At 33.7% G+C, this 20,700-nt stretch overlaps 1 protein-coding gene across 1 annotated transcript in view; it reads left to right on the top strand.

The window, feature by feature from the left end:
* Nucleotides 1-19,311, top strand: part of LOC115891909 (CAD protein-like) — a 50,908-nt gene extending 31,597 nt beyond the window's left edge. The window contains exons 8-19 of the mRNA XM_030912509.1: nucleotides 1,025-1,267; nucleotides 6,693-6,987; nucleotides 8,576-8,792; nucleotides 9,001-9,163; nucleotides 9,371-9,500; nucleotides 9,677-9,844; nucleotides 12,088-12,213; nucleotides 12,327-12,505; nucleotides 16,158-16,546; nucleotides 16,976-17,231; nucleotides 18,155-18,538; nucleotides 18,637-19,311. Of these exons, the coding sequence (XP_030768369.1) occupies nucleotides 1,025-1,267; nucleotides 6,693-6,987; nucleotides 8,576-8,792; nucleotides 9,001-9,163; nucleotides 9,371-9,500; nucleotides 9,677-9,844; nucleotides 12,088-12,213; nucleotides 12,327-12,505; nucleotides 16,158-16,546; nucleotides 16,976-17,231; nucleotides 18,155-18,538; nucleotides 18,637-18,834 (2,748 nt within the window). The 3' untranslated portion in view covers nucleotides 18,835-19,311. The remainder of the gene's footprint in view (nucleotides 1-1,024; nucleotides 1,268-6,692; nucleotides 6,988-8,575; nucleotides 8,793-9,000; nucleotides 9,164-9,370; nucleotides 9,501-9,676; nucleotides 9,845-12,087; nucleotides 12,214-12,326; nucleotides 12,506-16,157; nucleotides 16,547-16,975; nucleotides 17,232-18,154; nucleotides 18,539-18,636) is intronic.
* Nucleotides 19,312-20,700: the final 1,389 nt, after the last annotated feature.

A 20,700-nucleotide genomic window follows, 5' to 3' on the forward strand; every position in this document is an offset into this window, starting at 1 on the left:
AACGAAATAATCCACTAGATTTCTACTTCTGGGGCCACTTTGAAAGCTTTGGTTTACTCAGTGCCGATTAATACTGAAGAGCAACTACGGCAACGCATTATTGACTATTCCAATCAAATTCGGACAAACACCAAGGATATTCCACAGGGTACGCAGATCTTGGAGAAGAAGAGCAGATGTCTGCATTGAATGAATGGTGGTCACTTTAAACGTTTACTATAAATGAATTAAGGAATGCATTATTTTAATAAGGAATTTTGGTAATTGGTTTATTTCGTTTTTAAAGCGATAAGATGTTTTAAAAATTATCAAATTTTGATTTTCCAATTAATTATTTAATAACTACTTGGTTACTTTTGAACCGCCATAACTTTCATAAGTTTATGTTGATTAACCAGTTAGCAACCCATCAGAGCAAACTCTTTGCCTTCAATTTTCTCGAAAACCATCACTCTGGGCGATGTGCAACAAGAGTACCTTTTTTGTAGGAAAAAGTATGTAGTTTTCAAAAAATGAACCCACGTTGCAAAAAAAATAACCTCAAAAAAGTTATTCACAAAACAACCCCCTTGCAAAAACTACCCTTTCCGCTTTTCCAAATAATTTTTCACTATCACCATTTGATTTTATGGCAGAGCATTTTTTTTTCGAAATTTTATCTCGTTTTTTAAGCCTACAATTTCCAAACAACCATTTTTTAAATTCACCCTTTCACCTAACTCCCTTAATATGCATTTTCAGCCCTATACTTATAGGAACTTTTTTTTACTATTTTTAGGAGTACTATCACCCCCGATATTTTTACACTATTTCAATGACACCCTGTATTTGTGGCTTTACGGTCAGACATTTGCTTCACATCTAACCATATTTATAGCATAATTATCTTAAATTCTATTTACTTTTCTTATCTTACTCTAATTTATTAAAGCTTAAATATACAACTATACATCTCCAAAAACCATTCTTTTCGTTTAACATTAATTAAAAATGATATAATTAGTATTTTTTTCTCCAATTCCAGGTCGAGTCGGTTCAGTGGACTTTCGAAAACATCGACGACATCACCAATGAGTCAGAGTTGATTCCTTTGGCAGAGTTCCTGTCCAAAAAACAGTTTGATCTGGTGATAAACTTGCCCATGAGGAATGGTGGAGCTAGGAGAGTGTCTTCGTTTATGACCCATGGATATAGAACTAGAAGATTGGCCATAGATTACTCTATACCGCTTATAACGGATGTCAAGTGCACGAAACTTCTTGTCGAGGTAAGGACTCTAGCTGTTAAGGTACATTTAGGCTGAGAGCGTACAGGATCGAGCGTCGCGTCGCGTTTGCGTCGAAATGGAATCAATTCACTTAACTTAAATTAGACCGTTCAGGCAGACAGCGTCGCGTTTGGCGTTGCGCTAGCGTCCGCTGAGCGTTGGAGGTGGAGTACCTTTAAGGCCCGGTTTTTCATACTCACAGTTCAGGATTAGGTTTAACATTGTAAATTGTATTGTGTCCCCTTTTTTTCTGTTTTCTTGGGTTATAACTCATCATACAATCTCAGGGCTTTTACAAAAGCCAGTATCTGAGACGGTTTTACAGAGATTACTTTTCCATCTCCGATATCAGTCGTAGCAGAGTTTATGGTACCAATATTGCTCAATAGTACAGTGAGATAAACATCTACGAGTATACTAATATATAAAATCCTTAAGTGACTCACTGATTAATCACGATCCTGCTCAAACCACTCAACGTAAGAAGCTCAATTTTGGTACAAGTTGATTCTAGGGTGTTCGAAACTCGAATTTCAAGGGGGTGAAACCACCCCTCAAATATTAGAACATTTTTTATTTAAAAACCGGTGAGTTTTTCGGAAAAAACTCTTAAACACGTATATTTTATTTTCTTGTTTTACATATTTTAAGATTTTTCAAAAATGTATACAGAGTGTTTCGAAAAATCGGGTCATTGATTAATCACGATCCTGCTTAAAGCGCTTGACGTAAAAAGCTGATTTTTGGAAAACGGATTGATTTTAGGGTGTAGAGGTTCGATAAGAAGGGATTTTTCGAAACTCTAATTTTAAGGGGGTGAGACCACCCCTCAAATATTAGAACGTTTTTTATTTAAAACCGGTGAGTTTTTCGGAAAAACTCTTAAACACGTATATTTTATTTTGTTGTTATACATATTTTGTATAACATTTATTTTTTTAAAAAAAATATACAGGGTGTTTCATAAAATATGACCATGGAGTAATCACGATTCTGCTTAAACTGCTTGACGTTTAAAGCTGATTTTTGACAAACGGAGGGTGAAAACGTCCCTCAAATATTACAATATTTGTTATTTAAAAAACGGTTAATCTTTCGGGAAAACGCTCGGACACGCATAATTTATTTTGTTTTTTACATATTTTGAATTTTTTTAAAGAAATCATTTAGGGTGTTCCAAAAAGTTGGGTAATTGATTAATCACGATACTGCTCCAGTTTGTATGTTAATGGAAATTCTTGCTTTGCTTTATCATCACCATTACAAATGATTAATTCGACGCGAACGCGGAACATGAAGTCGCGGGTACACGCTAGTTTTTAATATAAAGGGAACAAGCTAGTTAAAGATATTCTTCTTGTGCTTTACAGAAATTAATCGATAAACATCAAATAATCGATATATCGTTGTTAGTATATTATTCCTAGTATTTAATCATAAAATCAAAAATTCTTTACTTATCAGAAAACACTTATACACCTGCTGTATTACTAATAATAATTATTATAAACTTTTTTATTTAAATGAAATATATAGATAAAACTGCATAAAGATAAATGTAAAATGCATTTTATTAATAGTGATAATCACCATATTGCACTTGATATTAATCTGTAAGTACCCTGTTCTAGAAAATGCATAGAAAAACATATTTATTTTCTAATTTGATCTATAAAAGGACCACTTCAAAACTGCAAATTAATCGATTTATATGCATTTTTTGTTATAAAAAAACTAGTAATTAGATATCGATATCGCATTAAAAATGTCTCAAGTATTATTTGCACTAACACTTAAGAGATAATCAATAAACAAATATATGAGTAAACTATATCATTTGCAACTATTTGACTATTTTATTCCTGTATTAAATACATATTTTGTTACGTAATTATAATTAAACAATGTAATTTATTTCTAACTGAATTAATATAAGTTTATATCGTCTTAAGAGTCCACTGGTCCGAAAGTAGCAAAATAAGCGTTCGGCATTTAACGTTTTATGTAAAACTGGCTAGGTATTTTTACACAAATGAAGAAGGAAATTAAAGATAAATGATTATACTATATCCGTATTGTAGCACATTTTTTAGACAACTTCATTATTTTTAAGATTTTGATGGTCAAACTTCAACAAAATATTCCTTATGTTTGGACTAAATTTTCTCGAAAATAAAGACGTAATTTAAAATTCCGTTACAATACGGAAATAGATTGAAGTTTTGTGATTACAGTGATATATAATTTATATGATTTTGTAACAAATTGCTCGCTATTTTATGGCAAATGCTGAAGCTCTGCAAACCTTAATCAAGCCTTAATCAAAACACGTGTGTTTGTAATTTTGGGTATGGCTTAATACGACAGGATCGGGCTAAGCCTTAAGCCGGCGCCACACATTCGGATATTTGTGACAAATATTTGTGTATTTGGCAAATATCCGAATATTTGGATGGAACAAATATTTGAACAAAGCGGCAAATTTAGATAATTGCGACAAATACAAATATTTTCCGCTCGAAGTCGGTAAGTTATCACAAATCAAAGGCGCCAAATACTCTCAACTTTGATCGAACCACATATTTGCACCAATATTTAGACGAGTTTTGCGCGCAATCTTGACGGCATCGGCACGTGCTGGTGTCTGTTTGTATATGTTTACTATTGTTTAGTGTGATTAGTGCGTTCACAATGGAGTTTTTAGATCTTTATGAAAATGAACCTGCAATTTAGAATGCTATGCATCCGCTTCACAAAAATAGAAATGCGATGCGTGGCAAAGAATTCAACAACAATTAGGAATGAGTCCTCCATCCCAGACCTTAAAAAAAAAGAAAGCATCTTTGATGGCTAGATTTCGCAAGTGTCAAGCAAAGGATTGTAGTTGACAGCAAATACCCAATTACCGAAGCAAATACCCAATTACTATATTTGACCTGATTTGGCCAATACAGTTCAGTTGTCAAGAAATAGACTAATAAACATATATATGTACAAATACATATTTGCGAAATATCCGAATGTATGGCGCCGGCTTTAGGGTAGATTTCTGAAATATAATATATATTTCCTTCGGCCACACACCCGCTTTGCCCTTGAGACCCAAACAGTACAGCGTAATAGACTCTTAAGAGTCATTAATTCTTTGGGACATTGGTAACGGGAATTAAGATGCCATAGTTCTCTCTACCTTTTATGGGTAACAACCATGAAATACAATAGAAATTTTGAGGTAATAATATAAAATGAAAATAGACCCTCATCTAATTACTTTAATAATTTATTTACATCATTATTGTCACATATAATATATTTACAAGAGAACAGTTTTATTGACATCCCCTGCTACAATATTTATCTGTCTCAGCCAGTGAAGGTATTTTTTATATTCCTTTTTTGTAAATAGATTCATTTTTAGATGAAAGTAACGATTCTCGTGCTTCTTCAGCTTTTTCTGAGATTTCTTATCAGAAAAAACATACTCGAACGTAGTAGTGGGAACTATCGAATGAATACTATCGAAACATTCGATAGTTGCAATTCATTCGAATAATTCGATAGTTAGTAAGAAAACATTCGTTGAAAACTATTCGAATAAAAATTATCGAATAGATCCGTCATCTGCCTTGAAATATTGTATTCTAGTAATTCGGCAGCAAAAACCATTCATTTATAAAATTCATTCATTTATAAAATTCATTCATTTATAAAATTCATTCATTTATAAAATTCATTTCATTTATAAAATTCATTCATTTATAAAATTCATTCATTTATGAAATTCATTTATTCGTCAGGATCGATTATAATAAAATATTAACTGAATTTTAGTTGTCGCCCGGCGACGTAGGTTTTTCGAGAAAGCGGTCGGTGGCAATGCTATGAAAGGAAGCCGGCATCTTTGATTTTTTTGCGGAGTCATATATAGATAAGGACACATTATTTTTTATTGAGGTGCTAGTATTTACACAGAAAATACATTATGAAGGGCGCTGTTGCCATATTTTTGTATTAGTTGATATTAGCAAAGAATATTATAGTTTGGCTTTAGTTAGTTAGGGATAATATGTCTATATATTCTGCATTTTTTATTAATATTCTGTTGTTACACTGCAATAATATTTGTTATTTTGGATGTAGGAAAATTATTTTAATGTTTTTAAGCAAAGACTGGTTTAATAAATAATAATAACAGTAATAATTTGTTATACCTATTAACAACAAAATTTAAAATCATTTAATATAAATATTTTTTTTTTTTAAGTAGTAGCAAAATATAAACAACAAATTAGATGTCAAAATTATTTATATTAGATCCTATTTAAAAATAATATAGTCTCTAATTTTTTTTTGGCAACGTTGGTTTATTAAATAATAATAATTACAGAACTAATTTGTTATATTAACAACAAATTTTAAAATCATGAAATATAAACATTTATTAATTTTCTAAACAAGCGGTGTAATGGAAGGAAAATATAAAAAAAATTAGAAATCAAAATTATTTATATTAGGTGCTTTATATTACTATTTAAAAATTATATTTACTTTTACTGGCATTTACTTTAAAAAATAAATGAAATATTTCTTCGCAAAAACTACATGTAAGAGAATTAGCATAAACAAAATACAAACATCGTTAACTTTTTTTTTAAATTGGCACGTGTAAAACTTTCATTTTAATTTTCTCACCCCATAGTTTGAGTTCGATAACCATTTACTTAACCACATTACTTTAATATGATTATTAAGTTCAACTAATTCATATTATTAAAACATCTAAAATACAAATATGTACTTTTAAAATTAATTTAAGTTCATCTCATCTCTCTTAAAAATTGCTACTTCTCAAAATTTCCCATTAAAAAATAGACCATATACCATATAAAATTAAATAATTGAAAGATCGGACTACGGAAAACCACACAACTTTTCGGAAAAATTTTGACCACCTGCACATGCACACAATCGTCAATAAATAAAATTAAAAAATAACTACTATTTTAGTATTTTAACTATTTTAATAAACGCAAAAATAGCACAGTATTTATACGGCGAAGTTATAAAAATTTGGAAGAACCAATAATGCACTGACTCATACAAAATCCAAACGAATACTAAATTTCATTTATCAAGCATTCGATAGTCCAAGGCTCAACGATAACCATTTAGTCGCACGGCGAGGTTGTCACATATGCTTTAGTTTACAAATGAATGAATGATTTTATTCGAATAAAACCATTCGATAGTTGAAATCATTCATTCATTAACCATTCGATAGTCTAATTCATTCGATAGTTCCCATCGCTACTCGAACGTGTGCCGAATACGCGCGAAAGGCGTTTTTTTGACAAAAAACTGAACTCGATTGACTTCAACCGTCAATTTATAAACAGTAACATGACTATTGTTGTTTTCTTTCTAGGCTATCAGACTCATAGGTAAATCAGCTCCTCCTATGAAGACTCACACCGACTGCATGTCTTCCAGGAACCTAGTTAAGCTACCTGGTCTCATAGATGTGCACGTGCACGTCAGAGAACCAGGTGCCACTCACAAGGAGGACTACGCCTCTTGCACAGCGGCGGCTTTAGCTGGTGGAATCACGCTTATTTTGGCTATGCCCAATACCAATCCTGCTATAGTTGACGAGGAGGCTTTCCTACTGGTTAAAAAGTTGGCTAAAGATGGTGCTAGGTGTGACTACGGATTATTCGTAGGTTAGTACTAGAAGGTTTAATACAAATTTGTCAAAAGAATCGTAAAAATTAACATGAAGGTAAAATACAAGTAAAATATATAGAGTGTGTGTGTTCTAACTCTCTCAATCACTTGCCCATCCAGGTGAAAGAGACAGGATTACGGATTTTTTTTTTAGTAACTGTCATTGCCATTTGATTTGGGGTTATATATAATTTTATTGACTTGCTGTAAAACAAAATTCAATTTTTTTATTACAAAAATGCCTCAAAGATTTAATCAAAATGAACAAGAGCTCATTGTTAAGCTTATAAATTATTGTTCTCGAGAAAGAGACGCCTGATCTAAAACTTTTGCCCGTGGACGCCGGATATGAAGTAAGTACAGGGTGTCCCACTAAGAATAGCTCTCGGCTGTATCTCGGAAAGTATTAGCCGTAGGGCCTGCGGAAAAAAATATTTATAACTAAAGAGGTTATGAGAAATTGCTGAAAATTATTTTCAAATTTGTAGCACAACCTCTAGGGGGCGCAACTGCAACAAAAAAATGAGAAAATGGAGTTTTTACACAATTTTGCCTAGATAAGGTGTACTCTTGTCTACCGTCATTGGTATCTTAATTATTAGATTATATTACTCGTAATACACCTAGTATTATATTAGTACATCAGTTTTCTGGTTCGTTGTCGATATTTTGAATAAAATCATCTTTTTTTTATTATTTGTTATAAGAATGGTCATAATCAAGAGGGCTAGTGATACCGTGTTAGAAAAATAAGGTAATTAAGGGCTTATATTTTCGTATTTATTATAATTTTGCTAATAACTTTGGTTTGAAAAAAGATATCAAGATGCGGTTTTCGCTGACTTGTTAAGCTTTTATTACTCTTTGCTATCAGCTAAAGTTACATATACTATCGCATTTAATTTTTTTGAAAAAACGCACAATGTTTGTTAAATTATAAGACAACACCCCCTAGCGTCTACGTTCAAAAGCTTATTATTATTGTTTATATGGTACAATATAGAGTAAGAAACGCTCTTTTAAACGAGCCCTCGCTTGTTGGATTTCGATCATCCAATCCGGAGTTATTAATATTTAAATAAAAACAGATCTAACCTCCTCCCACCACTTTATTTTAGCAGATAGGGAAAAATGGTTCTAACAAAAAAGATCCAAAATTTACTGAAGATTATGAGGCTATTATTTATAGTACATCGTATCTAGGCAAAATTTCTTAAAAATTCTATTTTGTTATTTTACATAGCAGTTACGCCCTCTAGCGGCCGTCCTACAAACTTGAAAATAATTTCAAGCAATTTCTCATGGTCTCATTAGTTATAAATATTTTTTCCGTCAGCTCTACGACTAATACTTTAGATTAAAGGTAATTAATAATATAGGAACGTACTTAAAATTTTCTAAACAATATGAACTGATCTCAGACACACCCTTAAACTCATATTTGACAAATATAACGATGACGTAACGATGAACGATGGCTGAACAGTCTTTAGAACTTTTTCAATGCGCGAGAGAAAAGATAACTGTCCTCTGGAGTAGAGGACAGTCAATTATGCAGATTTTAATACAAAAATAATCCACTAGGTGCCTCTTCTGATAACGCCACCACGATCAGCGAACTAGCCAATGACGCTGCCGGCCTGAAGATGTACCTAAACGAAACGTTTACTACCCTAAAACTGAACGATCTGAGTGTTTGGAACAAACACCTCAATAGTTGGCCAAAAAAAGCACCGCTATGCGTCCATGCCGAGAGTCAGACCACTGCGGCCATCATATTGTTGTCCAGCTTATTGAACAGGTCAGTATTACCTTTTTTTTTGTCAAAAATCGGGATAAATAAGAGAATCATTTTCTCTGGTAAGCAACTCTCCAAACCAATCAAAGTCAATCTCAATTTAATCAATCAAAAATTCAAAGGTTTATCGTTGTTTTGTCGTTTTTTTATACTTTGTTTTCAATTATTTTTTTATATTTTTCAAATATCATTTTGAATTGCGATTTTCCAGGCCAGTTCATATATGTCACGTGGCAAGGAAAGAAGAAATCTTGGTCATAAAAGCAGCCAAAGAAAAAGGCCTTAAAATCACATGCGAAGTATGTCCGCATCATTTGTTCCTGTCCACTAAAGACCTACCAAATTTAGGACCTAGAAAAAGTCAAGTTCGACCAGTAAGTATACCGGGTGTTTCAGTATCTTTTGGGTAGATTTCATTAGATTTTTTGAGGTGGCTCATCAGTAAGAATTGATTTAGACACTTGCTTTCAGTGGTTCAGACATTTTGTTCGCGCAAAATACCTTATTTTTTGGAAAGTTATCAGTCCAAAGATCTAATAAAACATATTTTAAAATATTTATGGTTGTTTTCTAATTTTCAGATGTTGGTAACTCCAGAAGATCAGCAGGCTCTCTGGGACAACCTCCATATCATAGACTGTTTTGCAACAGATCATGCACCTCATACTGTTGAAGAAAAACTTAGTGCAAATGCACCACCCGGGTTTCCAGGTAGATATCTGAAATTTTTTGATGTTTATTCAATAATAAAAACAAATTAACGAAAAAAAAAAACATATTTCGTACAGTACAGTAGTATTAATGACAGAAATATTTTTTTTCTAGTTTTAGTTAAGTGTATTTTTACAGAATGTATAAATGTCTTAATCTTAATAATTTCTTTTCAGGTTTGGAGACAATTCTGCCACTTCTTCTCGATGCTGTGAACGAAGGACGTCTTACCATGGACGATATAGTAAACAAACTCTACAGGAACCCTAAAAAGATCTTCAATCTACCGGAACAGTTTAATACGTACATTGAAGTAGATATGGATGAAGAATGGGTTATACCAGGTAAGAAAATATTTCTTTTTGCTATAATTGATAACTTTTTTAGAGAAATATGTAAATAATTCTGGAGATCATCATCATCATCATCATTTTCAGCTTATTCAACCATTTCCAATACTACTCTCTTTGTAGTTGGGCCCATTATTGTTGTCTATTCTTGGCTATGCGGGCTCAAGTTATCCGTGCTAATTTCCTAATATTATGGTCCCATCTCGGGTTTGGTCTTCTTCTAGGTCTCTTAATTCCTCGCGGGTACCATGCTGTAATTTTTGTGGTCCATCTGTTGTCCATCCTTCTTGCCAGGTATCCTACCCATTGCCACTTGAGGGATTTGATTCTGTGAATGATATCTATTACCTGGGTCTTTTGTCGTATCCACTCTATTCTTTTACGTTCTTTTTTGGTTATTCCCAGCATATTTCATTCCATTGAGCGTTGTGCGACCTGCAGTTTCCTTATAATGTTCTTTTTAAGTGTCCAGGTTTCGTATGCAAAGGTCATGACTGGTAGTACTTGTATTTGTATTTGTATTTGACTAAGAGTGGGTCCCATAGGGGACCCTCCACTGAGGCCGCGAGGGCCTATTGTGGCTCAGTTTCTACAAGCTCTAATTTACAAGAGCGTCAAAGTTCATCCTCAAGACCCAGCCTCTTAATATAAGCCGTTATGTCTGAGGGCGATATGTCTCCTAGGTCTGATAGGTCTAGCATGGGTTTGCCAAACATCTCAAACCTGGTCCTGCTCCCAGCGGGCAGGTACACATAACGTGCTTCATTGTTTCATCATCTTCCATACAGAGTCGGCATTCGGCGTCTTCCAACAGGCCCGTCCTCTGTGGGGTGAGGATCTCAGCCGGCAGTGGCCCGTGTACACTGCAGTGAGCACACGCGTTCCATTCCTACCGGCCTTTAGGAGTTCTCCTGTTCTATGTTTGGATGGCCCTCCTAGATTTTCTTGGCATGTTCCATTCCGGGACTGTCATTCCAGTCCCGGAACGTCTCACTCCTAACCCATTCACAGAGCCTGTCTCTTGCGAGATTTTTAGGAACGCTAAGTGTCGGTTCTGGGCCCACGAATGGCGAGCCTGCACCAATTTTGGCGAGGGAATCAGGACGTTCATTTCCCTCTAGGCCGACATGTCCCGGTATCCATATTATCAACACTTTGTTCCTATCTCCCAGTATATTGAGTAGTTTCTTACAATGAAGAATCGTCATAGACGTGCTTTTCGTTGCCTCAAGTGTTTTCAGCGCAGCTTGACTATCCGAAAATATGCATATTGTTTTCCCGGTGTATTGCTGTTCTACCAGCAGTTGCACACAGGTTTCGATAGCATATAGCTCAGCTTGGAAGATCGTGGTGTGTTTTCCAAGACTGTGGTAGATCTCAGTCTTCGGACTGCTGCAGTAAATTCCTGCGCCAGATCCTGGTAGTACTTGGTCTAATGTTTTTTTCCTTAGATAAAGTGGGATTCTAGATTTGAATATGATTGAGTTTCTTCCATAATGCTAATTTAATTCTTCCCGATGCTAACTTAATTCTTCTGTTGATTTCTGGTAGTAGAGATCCCAAGCTGTGTCTTAGTTGTCCCAAATATATGTATTCTTCTGCTAATTCCAGTGTTATGTTATTTATTAGAATATCTTTTCTGCCTACTAGTTCATTGTACAGAGTAAAAAATTCTAGTTGGTTTGGTGTCTTAAAAACTATAGCCAATAATACAAATGTTACTGACCTTATATTTTTTAAGCTGATTGTTTAAGTATGTCAAACTGATATTTCTTTGGGAAATTTTGAGATAATATTTGAATATTCGAAAAATTTGAGCTACAAAACACTAAGCCAGTCATCAAGCAACAGCGTGAAAGAAAATATATATATATATATATATATATATAATATATTTTGATGTATGATTGACAGGTCCTTGTCTTAGAATAGATCTGATAATTAGAAAAAATATCATTTTTTATGGAAATGAAAATATAATTCTTATAACCCACATTCGTTTAATTATTTTTACTCTCACACTTAAACTGACAAAAATGACGAACTGTAAGAATAATAATTAAAACATTTTTGTCATATTTGGAATCTTTTGAATACTTTGGTTAGGTAATGATATTTTTGAATGATTATTCTGATAAACACTCAGAATTGTTGTTTTTTATGTTTTATAAAGTCACTTAAAAGTTCACGGATATACTTCAGAAATAACAACCCGAGTTTGTTTTATTTTTTTGCAGATGCGATGCCTTACAGTAAGGCAAGATGGACTCCATTTGCTGGTAGGAAAATCAAAGGTGCAGTTCACAGAGTGGTTCTTCGAGGTGAAGTAGCGTATGTTGATGGACAAGTACTTCTCCAACCAGGTTAGTACTTTTTAGTTAAATCTCTGTAATAAAATATTGCTATTGGACATTTGGTACATAAAGAGTAATGGTTCTATTCAAGGGATTTAAAATATTTTTTTATAAAATCATAGGTTTTGGTCAGAACGTCAAAGAATGGGACAAGAAAGTGTTCACTCTAGCAGCTCAGACAGAAAGCAGACCTTCATCGGCTTTGGATAGGCCACTGTCTCCGTTTCCTCATCAGAACGACTATGATATTGATGGGCATACCAACGAGATGTTTTCTAAACTATTGGCAACTGATAGCAAGGTAAATAAACATAAGTTGTTGAACCAAAAAAAGATGGAGAAGTATTTCTATTTTTAATTTGACATGACAGATTTATCTTGAGAGGTAGATACTTTTTGACGGTTTGAATTGTTGGGTTTATTTTTATTTTCGTATGTTGAATGTATGCTCATTAAGTTAGTAAAAACTGACCTTGGAATACAACAATTTCTTTATTTACTACATTAATGTAGAATAGAATAATTTTAGAATAGAATAGAATAGAATAGAATAGAATAGAATAGAATAATTTATTGATGTCAATACCATACAAATAGTGGCGAACATAAGTCAAAATATAAAATAAAATACATATATAAAACACAATTAACTTAAAAATTAACACAAAAGACATAAAGTTAAGACAATCATATTAGATGGGTACACAATGACAATTATATACTCTAGTTAATACATTGTAATATAAACATAGGGTGGGAGTTTCCAGTTCCCACATTCTGTTGTAGAAGGAATTTCCATTAAGCGAGATTAATATGTATATCACTTGAAAGAAACTCCCTCGAGTCATACAGTGGATTTTCAAGTAACCAGCCACGAACCCTGCCCTTAAACACCCTATCGGACAATAGTTTATACCCATCCGGAAGTTGTAAAACTTGTAAAACTTCACACCCCAGTATCTAGGTCCATCTCGAGACCTTTCTAATCTATGTATAGGGATACTGAGGTGCTCCGCCCTACGAGTGTCATGAGAGCCGTCCTGAGCATTTGTGGGATATTTTTCCGTATTGGCTTTAACATATAATAGATTTTCCAATATATAAAGATTTGGGAGAGTAAGTATATTTAACATTTTAAAGGTTTCCCTGCAATCATCCCTGTAGCCCAATCCTCCGACAACTCTCACAGCCCTCCTCTGAGCGCGAAAACCCTGCGCCACTGAGGTGCGTGACCCCAAGCCAAAACAGCGTAGGACATCACAGAATGAAAAAGAGCGTAGTAAGCCGTCCGCAATACGCAACAGGAAACAGTACCTGACAAATTACGCAGAACGAAGAGCGCGCTTCTTAGCTTCTTGCATAGTTGCTCAATATGAGCATTCCATCTCATTTCACTGTCCAACTGAACCCCTAAAAATGGAACAGATTCCCTGGAGAAGCGACAGTCCTCAGGCACACTCCTCAAAGAAAAAATTACACGATTTGTTTTGGCCTCATTTAAAACTAGGTTATTTTTCCGGAACCAGTCAGCCGCCCTCGCTTGAGCGTCATCCGCGCCTCCCTCTAGGTCTTTTAGTTCTTTTCCTCTGACCGAGACCGCTGTATCATCTGCGAATAAAACGTAGTGGTCGTCACGTCGGATATGTGGTAAGTTGTTTATATAAATCAAAAAAAGTAAAGGGCCCAGTACTGAGCCTTGTGGGACACCATTTTTAAGAGGTCTTGGGTTCGACCACACACCATCAACGACCACTCTCTGTATTCTGTCCTCCATGTAGGATTTCAAAAGGGCAACACTACCCTCACTAAGTTATAATAGTCGAGTTTTTTAATGAGCAACTCGTGAGACACACAATCGAAGGCTTTACTTAAATCGCAAAATACCGCGCCAACATGTTTCCTACCCTCAAAGCCATCCAAGATGAATGACACGAGGTCCAGAATAGCCGCCACAGCGCTGCGTCCGGACCTGAAGCCGAACTGTTGGTCGTTCAGCAATAAATACTCTTCAAGGAATAACGCCATTCTTGAGGCCATACATTTCTCAATGATTTTTGAAAAAACAGGAAGCAGTGAAATCGGACGATAATTAGATATATCATTCTTGTCCCCCTTTTTGAATACGGGTACAACAACAGCCTCCTTGAGACAACATGGAAAAATGCATTCCCTAAAGCACAAATTAATTATTTTTGTTAGCGGTATAAGGATAAGCTCCCTTATCATCTTTATAATCCTAACACTGAACCCAAATTTGTCACGCGAATCTTTATTTTTTAAGTTAAGTATTACGTCCCTGACCTCATTAAAACCCACATCTCCGAACTTGAATTCCTCATCCGGCAGATGAGTAATCCGAAATGGAATATCTTGTGTAGAACACTGTCCATTTCCGACCAAGACATCCGCCACACTAGAGAAAAAATCATTAAATGCATCGGGACCAATTGTCATTGAGGGATTTTGTTTCTGCTTGTTTGCACGGTTGTTATTCACGATTTTCCAAATACTTTTTGACTTATTTGTTGAGTTAGAAATAAGTCTATCATTATATTCCCTTTTCGCGACTTTAATTGCCCTTCTATACTGTTTTTTAAAGCAGTTTCTATTGTCAAGCAGTTCTTGGGATGGGTATTGTTTAAAAAGATCATTAAGAAAACACAGACGTTCTCGCATTTCCCGCAGTGTGTCATTAAACCAAGGAAACAGAGTCTGATATTGTTTATTTTTATATATTTTTTCTGGAAAAGAAGCATCAAAAGCTTCTTGAATCTTATCACAAAAAAGTTTGCATTTAGTACTGACATTTATGTTGTTTTTAGATATAAAAGACCAGTACAACTAAAGTAAAAAAAGATTGCTTACCTCTTTCAGTGATAGGTCTATATTTCCTCATCAGTGTCTTGTTATTTGTATCGCTATCTATTCCAAACCGAAGCTCTATTAAGTTGTGATCAGACAGATCATTGTCGATTATTTTGATATCGGTAAAAAGAACATCGAAGTTAATAAATAGGTTATCTATACAGTTTCCGCCGCGCGTACCAGCACTCACCAATGCACGAAATCCATATGATTTCAGCATGTCATTTACCAACACTGACTCGCTTTGTTTTGTACCAAAGAGTACATTAAAATCGCCTACAATAATGATTTTTCTGCGATGTCCCACACTGTCAATGGCTCTACCAAGTTGAGTCACAAATACCTCTATACTTTCTCCAGGAGATCTGTAAACGCAGAATATATAAATATTGAGACTCTTTATGTAAGCACAGCAAAGTTCTATGATTTTTTCTATTGAAAATTTCGAGATTTTAGTAATATTATTATGTTCAATAGTAGAGAGTCAAGAAGGGTGGTTACCCCACCTCTCTGGACTCCTCCCTACAAAAATTGAACCCACAACAAGTCCAGATATTTTAAGTTCAGCTGACTCACTACCGTCTAACCAATGCTCAGAGACACACAATATATCAAGTTTTTTGTCACATATATACGCCTGAATTTCATGCAGTTTATTCTTAAGTGATCTAAGGTTTTGATACATTAATGTAATAGTTCTCAAAGTATCATTTGAATCATTCTGATATTGCACTTTAGATACGTAAACACCGACAGAACTGGTAGTATTGTCATAATTAATATCTTCTTTGTTGTTTTGCAAAATATTTATTAGTTCTCTTCCGAAAAAACGGCGAAACTTGAGCATCTTTAGGCCATATCTCTGGATCCCATGCCTTATCGTAATTTGTTTCATCAATAATTACCTTGAAAGATGAGAAAAAGCTGGTATTTCTTGATTCCATTTCTGACATTCTACTTCTGTATGTATAATGTATTTAGTACATTTCTTTATTTAGTACATAGGATTTCTTTATTTAGTACATAAGACATGAGATTACTTTCGGCTCAAAATTTTTGCATACACAGATTTTTTCTAAAAATTATAGGTACACTTTGCAAATGATACTCAATTCGATCTGCGTCAAACCATGGCCTCTCCAATACCACCTCTGACCTTAGCACCCAGAATCAGAACTGAAAGTTTCTCAAACCAACCGGATAGACCCAAATCGCGCTCTGAAATCCCATTGACACCCAGGATCAGGACGGAGAGCTTTTCAAACCAAACGGATCGTCCCAAGGCCAGGATCAGGACCGAAAGTTTTTCAAACCAACCGGATCGTCCCAAATCCAGATCAGAAACCGCCACTCACATCCAGTCGGAATTGGCACCTCACCATCATGCTCACGGACTGACTGGAAAGCACATTTTGGGTGTGGATATGTTCAATAAGGAGCAGTTGAACTATATCTTCAATTTAGCTCAAACATTCAGGTATGGTATCCATTTTTTACTAAGAAGATATCCATTATTTTGTACCATTTCAAAAAAAAATATTAGAAAAATAGTGAAAATGAAAAATTACACTATATCTTCAACTTCTCTTAAATAGTCAGGTAGACTATCCGTTCTTTAAAAAGAAGGGTACATTTATTTAGCACCATTTTCTAAAATAACGCCATAAAATTTAAAAAACATAAAATTAAACTAATATTTTCAATTTTGCTTACACGATCAGCTAGAGCATCAAGTCTTTAATAGGAAGAGTGCCTTTATTTTGTACCATTTTCTAAAAGTAACAATATAAGTATTATAAAATGTCAAATTACATTATATCTTCAATTTTGCTGAAATGTTCAGACAAAGTATCCATTTCTTGATAGGAAGATCATCTTTATTTTATACCATTTTCTAAAATTACAGAGTTTACGTGTCAAGAGATAGACCTCTGGATCACGTGTTGAGAGGCAAGATCATGGCCTCGATGTTCTACGAAGTTAGCACCAGGACCTGTTGCAGCTTTTCCGCAGCTATGCAAAGACTCGGAGGAAAAGTTATATACATGGACGACAGTAGTTCCTCGGTGAAAAAAGGTGAATCGCTAGAAGATTCCATTTCGACTCTAGCCAGTTACTCGGATGTGATAGTTCTGAGGCATCCAACACCTGGATCCGTTTTTGTAAGTTTTTTTAAAAGTTTTTAATTATATTTTTAGTATAGAAAATCTATGTTTGTGGAGTATCCATTCTTTAACAAGAAGGGTGCCTTTATTTTGAATAATGTTGTAAAAAATACTTTGTAAAAATATAAAAAATACTATATCTTCAATTTTGTTTAAACGTTCAGGTAGAGTATTTATTATTTAAAAGGAAAAATACCTTTATTTTGTACCATTTCCTAAAAAATGTCCTATAAAAATATAAAAAACACTATATCTTCAGTTTTGCTTAAATGTTCAGGTAGAGTATCCATTCTTTAATAGGAAGAGTACCTCCACTTTGTACCATTTTCTTAAAAATGTCCTACAAAAATATAAAAAACACTATATCTTCAATTTTGCTTAAACGTTCAGGTAGAGTATCCATTCTTTAATAGGACGAGTACCTTTATTTTGTACCATTTTCTAAAAAATGTTCAATAAAAAAATAAACACACTATATTTTCAATTTTTCTTAAATGTTCAGATAGAGTATCTATTCTTTAATAGGAAGAGTACCTTTATTTTGTACCATTTTCTAAAAAAAGTCCTATAAAAAAATAAAAACACTATATTTTCAATTTTGCTTAAACGTTCAAAGGGAGTATCCATTCTTTAATAGGAACAGTACCTTTATATTTTACCATTTTCTAAAATAAATATATATATATATATATATATATATATATATATATATATATATATATATATATATATATATATATATATATATATATATATATATATATATATATATATATATATATATATATATATATATATATATATATATATATATATATATATATATATATATATATATATATATATATATATATATATATATATATATATATATATATATATATATATATATATAATAAATTATCAATATTTTTTTGTAGAAAGCATCACAGCATTGCAGAAAACCTCTGATAAATGCTGGTGATGGTGTGGGAGAACACCCCACTCAAGCTCTGCTGGATATCTTCACCATTCGTGAGGAAATCGGTACTGTCAACGGACTGGTCATTACTTTGGTTGGTGATTTAAAGAATGGCCGTACTGTACACTCATTGGCTAGACTTTTAACCTTATATAACGTACAGCTGAGGTACGTTAGTCCTCCAAATTTGAAAATGCCACACCATATTACCAAGTTTGTTTCTGAGAAGGGTATAAAGCAACAGGAATTTGATAGTTTGGAGGCGGTGTTGCCGGATACTGATGTGCTGTATATGACAAGGATACAGAGGGAGAGGTTCGAGTCACAGGAAGAATACGAAAAAGTGAGTATTTTTATTTTTTTATTAATTTTTGACCAACAAAATTTTCACAACCAAAATGTTTTTTTGATAATACTCAGCGATGTTTTTTCTACTTTTAGGCCTGTGGACATTTTATAGTAACTCCCAAACTGATGACAAGAGCAAAAAGAAAGATGGTAGTCATGCATCCACTTCCAAGAGTGTTCGAAATTAGTCCAGAATTTGATACTGACCCCAGGGCAGCATATTTTAGACAGGTTGAATGCGGAATGTTTGTGAGGATGGCCATACTATCTATGGTCATGGGAAGATGCTGATATGATGGATTATTTTTAGGAAAATATCAAATGATCTAGAGAATGGTATAACTGGACTGTAAGAGTGGACAGAATTTTTTTAAAATAATATTTTTTAAACAATTTTTTTTATATTATTATAATTTTATCAATTGTTAAGTTATTGTGAATACACTCGTTTTAAGATATGTTTCCTAACACTACCTGTTAACCTGCTAAATCTGTGAATCAGATTCTTTAAAAATAACTGTATAATTTAAGGAATTACTCAATTACTTAAAAATTCTCAATTTTTGTTGGTTTGATGTTAACCAACAATTGGTTATTACATATCCACTCACGGTATCTCCAATAGATTGTTAAATAAATATCAGTAATTTCGAATAATGTATTTATCTAATTACCCAGTTTCGTCTATATACAGGGTGTTATGTAAACTATGGGCTCGGAATAATATAAGTTTTATAGAAAATATATTTTGATAAATTAAATTTATTCCTACACATATTTGTTTTTTTTTGTATCCCGTGACAAGTTACACACTTATTTTATCTAACATGTATAAATAACACTACATAACAACATATATTTTACTTAACATATACAGGGTATTTGAAAGCGTCGTTTATGATTTCTATAACCAAAGAAACATGATAATGTAAATCTTTAGTTATTGTTGATCGTCAATATTAATTATAACTTATATTACTTGAAAATATTGATGAGCTCTTAATAAAATTTCTTTGGTATAATTTTATTTTCATTTTCTACTGGTTTTAACAGCTGCTTTATTTTTCTGAATCTCATAAATAAATGCCAGAACTGATAAAACCACTCCAACTCCATACAAATAGAAACAAAACTCCAAACTGCCCAAATTAACCTTCTCCATATCTTCAGCTCTTCTAAAGTAAGCCTTTGCCATGCCCAACTGAAAATGGTAATGCATCCCACCCTCAGTGATAGCTCTGATCAGTTTATTCGTCTTATACAACAACGGCGAGCCTTTGGGCAGTACAAATCCAATAAGTTGGGGCAACAAAACTTCTCTATTAATATAAAAACAGTTTTTCGGTTTTCCTGTAACATCTCTGAGCGTGTACACGTAGTATTTAGCCAGTCTATAGTTACCTATGAAGCCCTCGTTTGGATTACAACTGCTCAATTTGCTCCAGAGTTCAACAGGACCCAACGAAGTCGTTCTGTTATAAATCATAGTGTCGTAATCGTCAAGTTGATTATTGCTCTTCCTTATCGTAGACGTCTGAAATGAAATTGACAGAAAGTGGCAGTTGCTCTCAGCTGCTTCTTTCAAACTTTGCAGTTCTGCAGGTCTTTGAGGAACAGTAAGGACGCTGGTTAGTTTGGACTCAAAGTAGGCGTCCATGAAGTAACGAAAGAACACCACTGCAATCAGAAACATTTTGAAGAATTTGATGTTTAATAGGCTTCCTCCACCGGTCGATGAGATCTGTACAATGATAAGAAAAATCCTCGAGAAGGAGACATTACCAAAAAATCTAAGATAAATTGAAAAAATCCCGAAAACCAGAAGGATGGTCAACCATACCTTTAAAGGTATTATGGCAGCTATGTTAGGTACTATTGTGTCTGGGAGTGGCATCATGACAACTCGATCATCTCTATCATGGGGGTACGTGAAGTCAACCTGCAATAATATTGAAATACAGGGTTGTTCACCGACGCGGAGTATTGTAGCTAAACTCTTAGATTTTTGCAAATTGTAAGTTTTGGGTTCGTTGAAGGACTATTAGAGCTACAATTTAAAAATATTTTTACAAGATACAGAGTGGCCCAAATAAATAAAAAATATCAAAGTTGTATTTTTTTAAATGGAACACCCTGTATATTATTACATTTTTAGTT

Source organism: Sitophilus oryzae, unplaced genomic scaffold, assembly GCF_002938485.1.
Source record: "Sitophilus oryzae breed Bouriz unplaced genomic scaffold, Soryzae_2.0 scaffold_119_pilon_pilon, whole genome shotgun sequence".
Lineage (NCBI taxonomy): Eukaryota > Metazoa > Arthropoda > Insecta > Coleoptera > Curculionidae > Sitophilus > Sitophilus oryzae.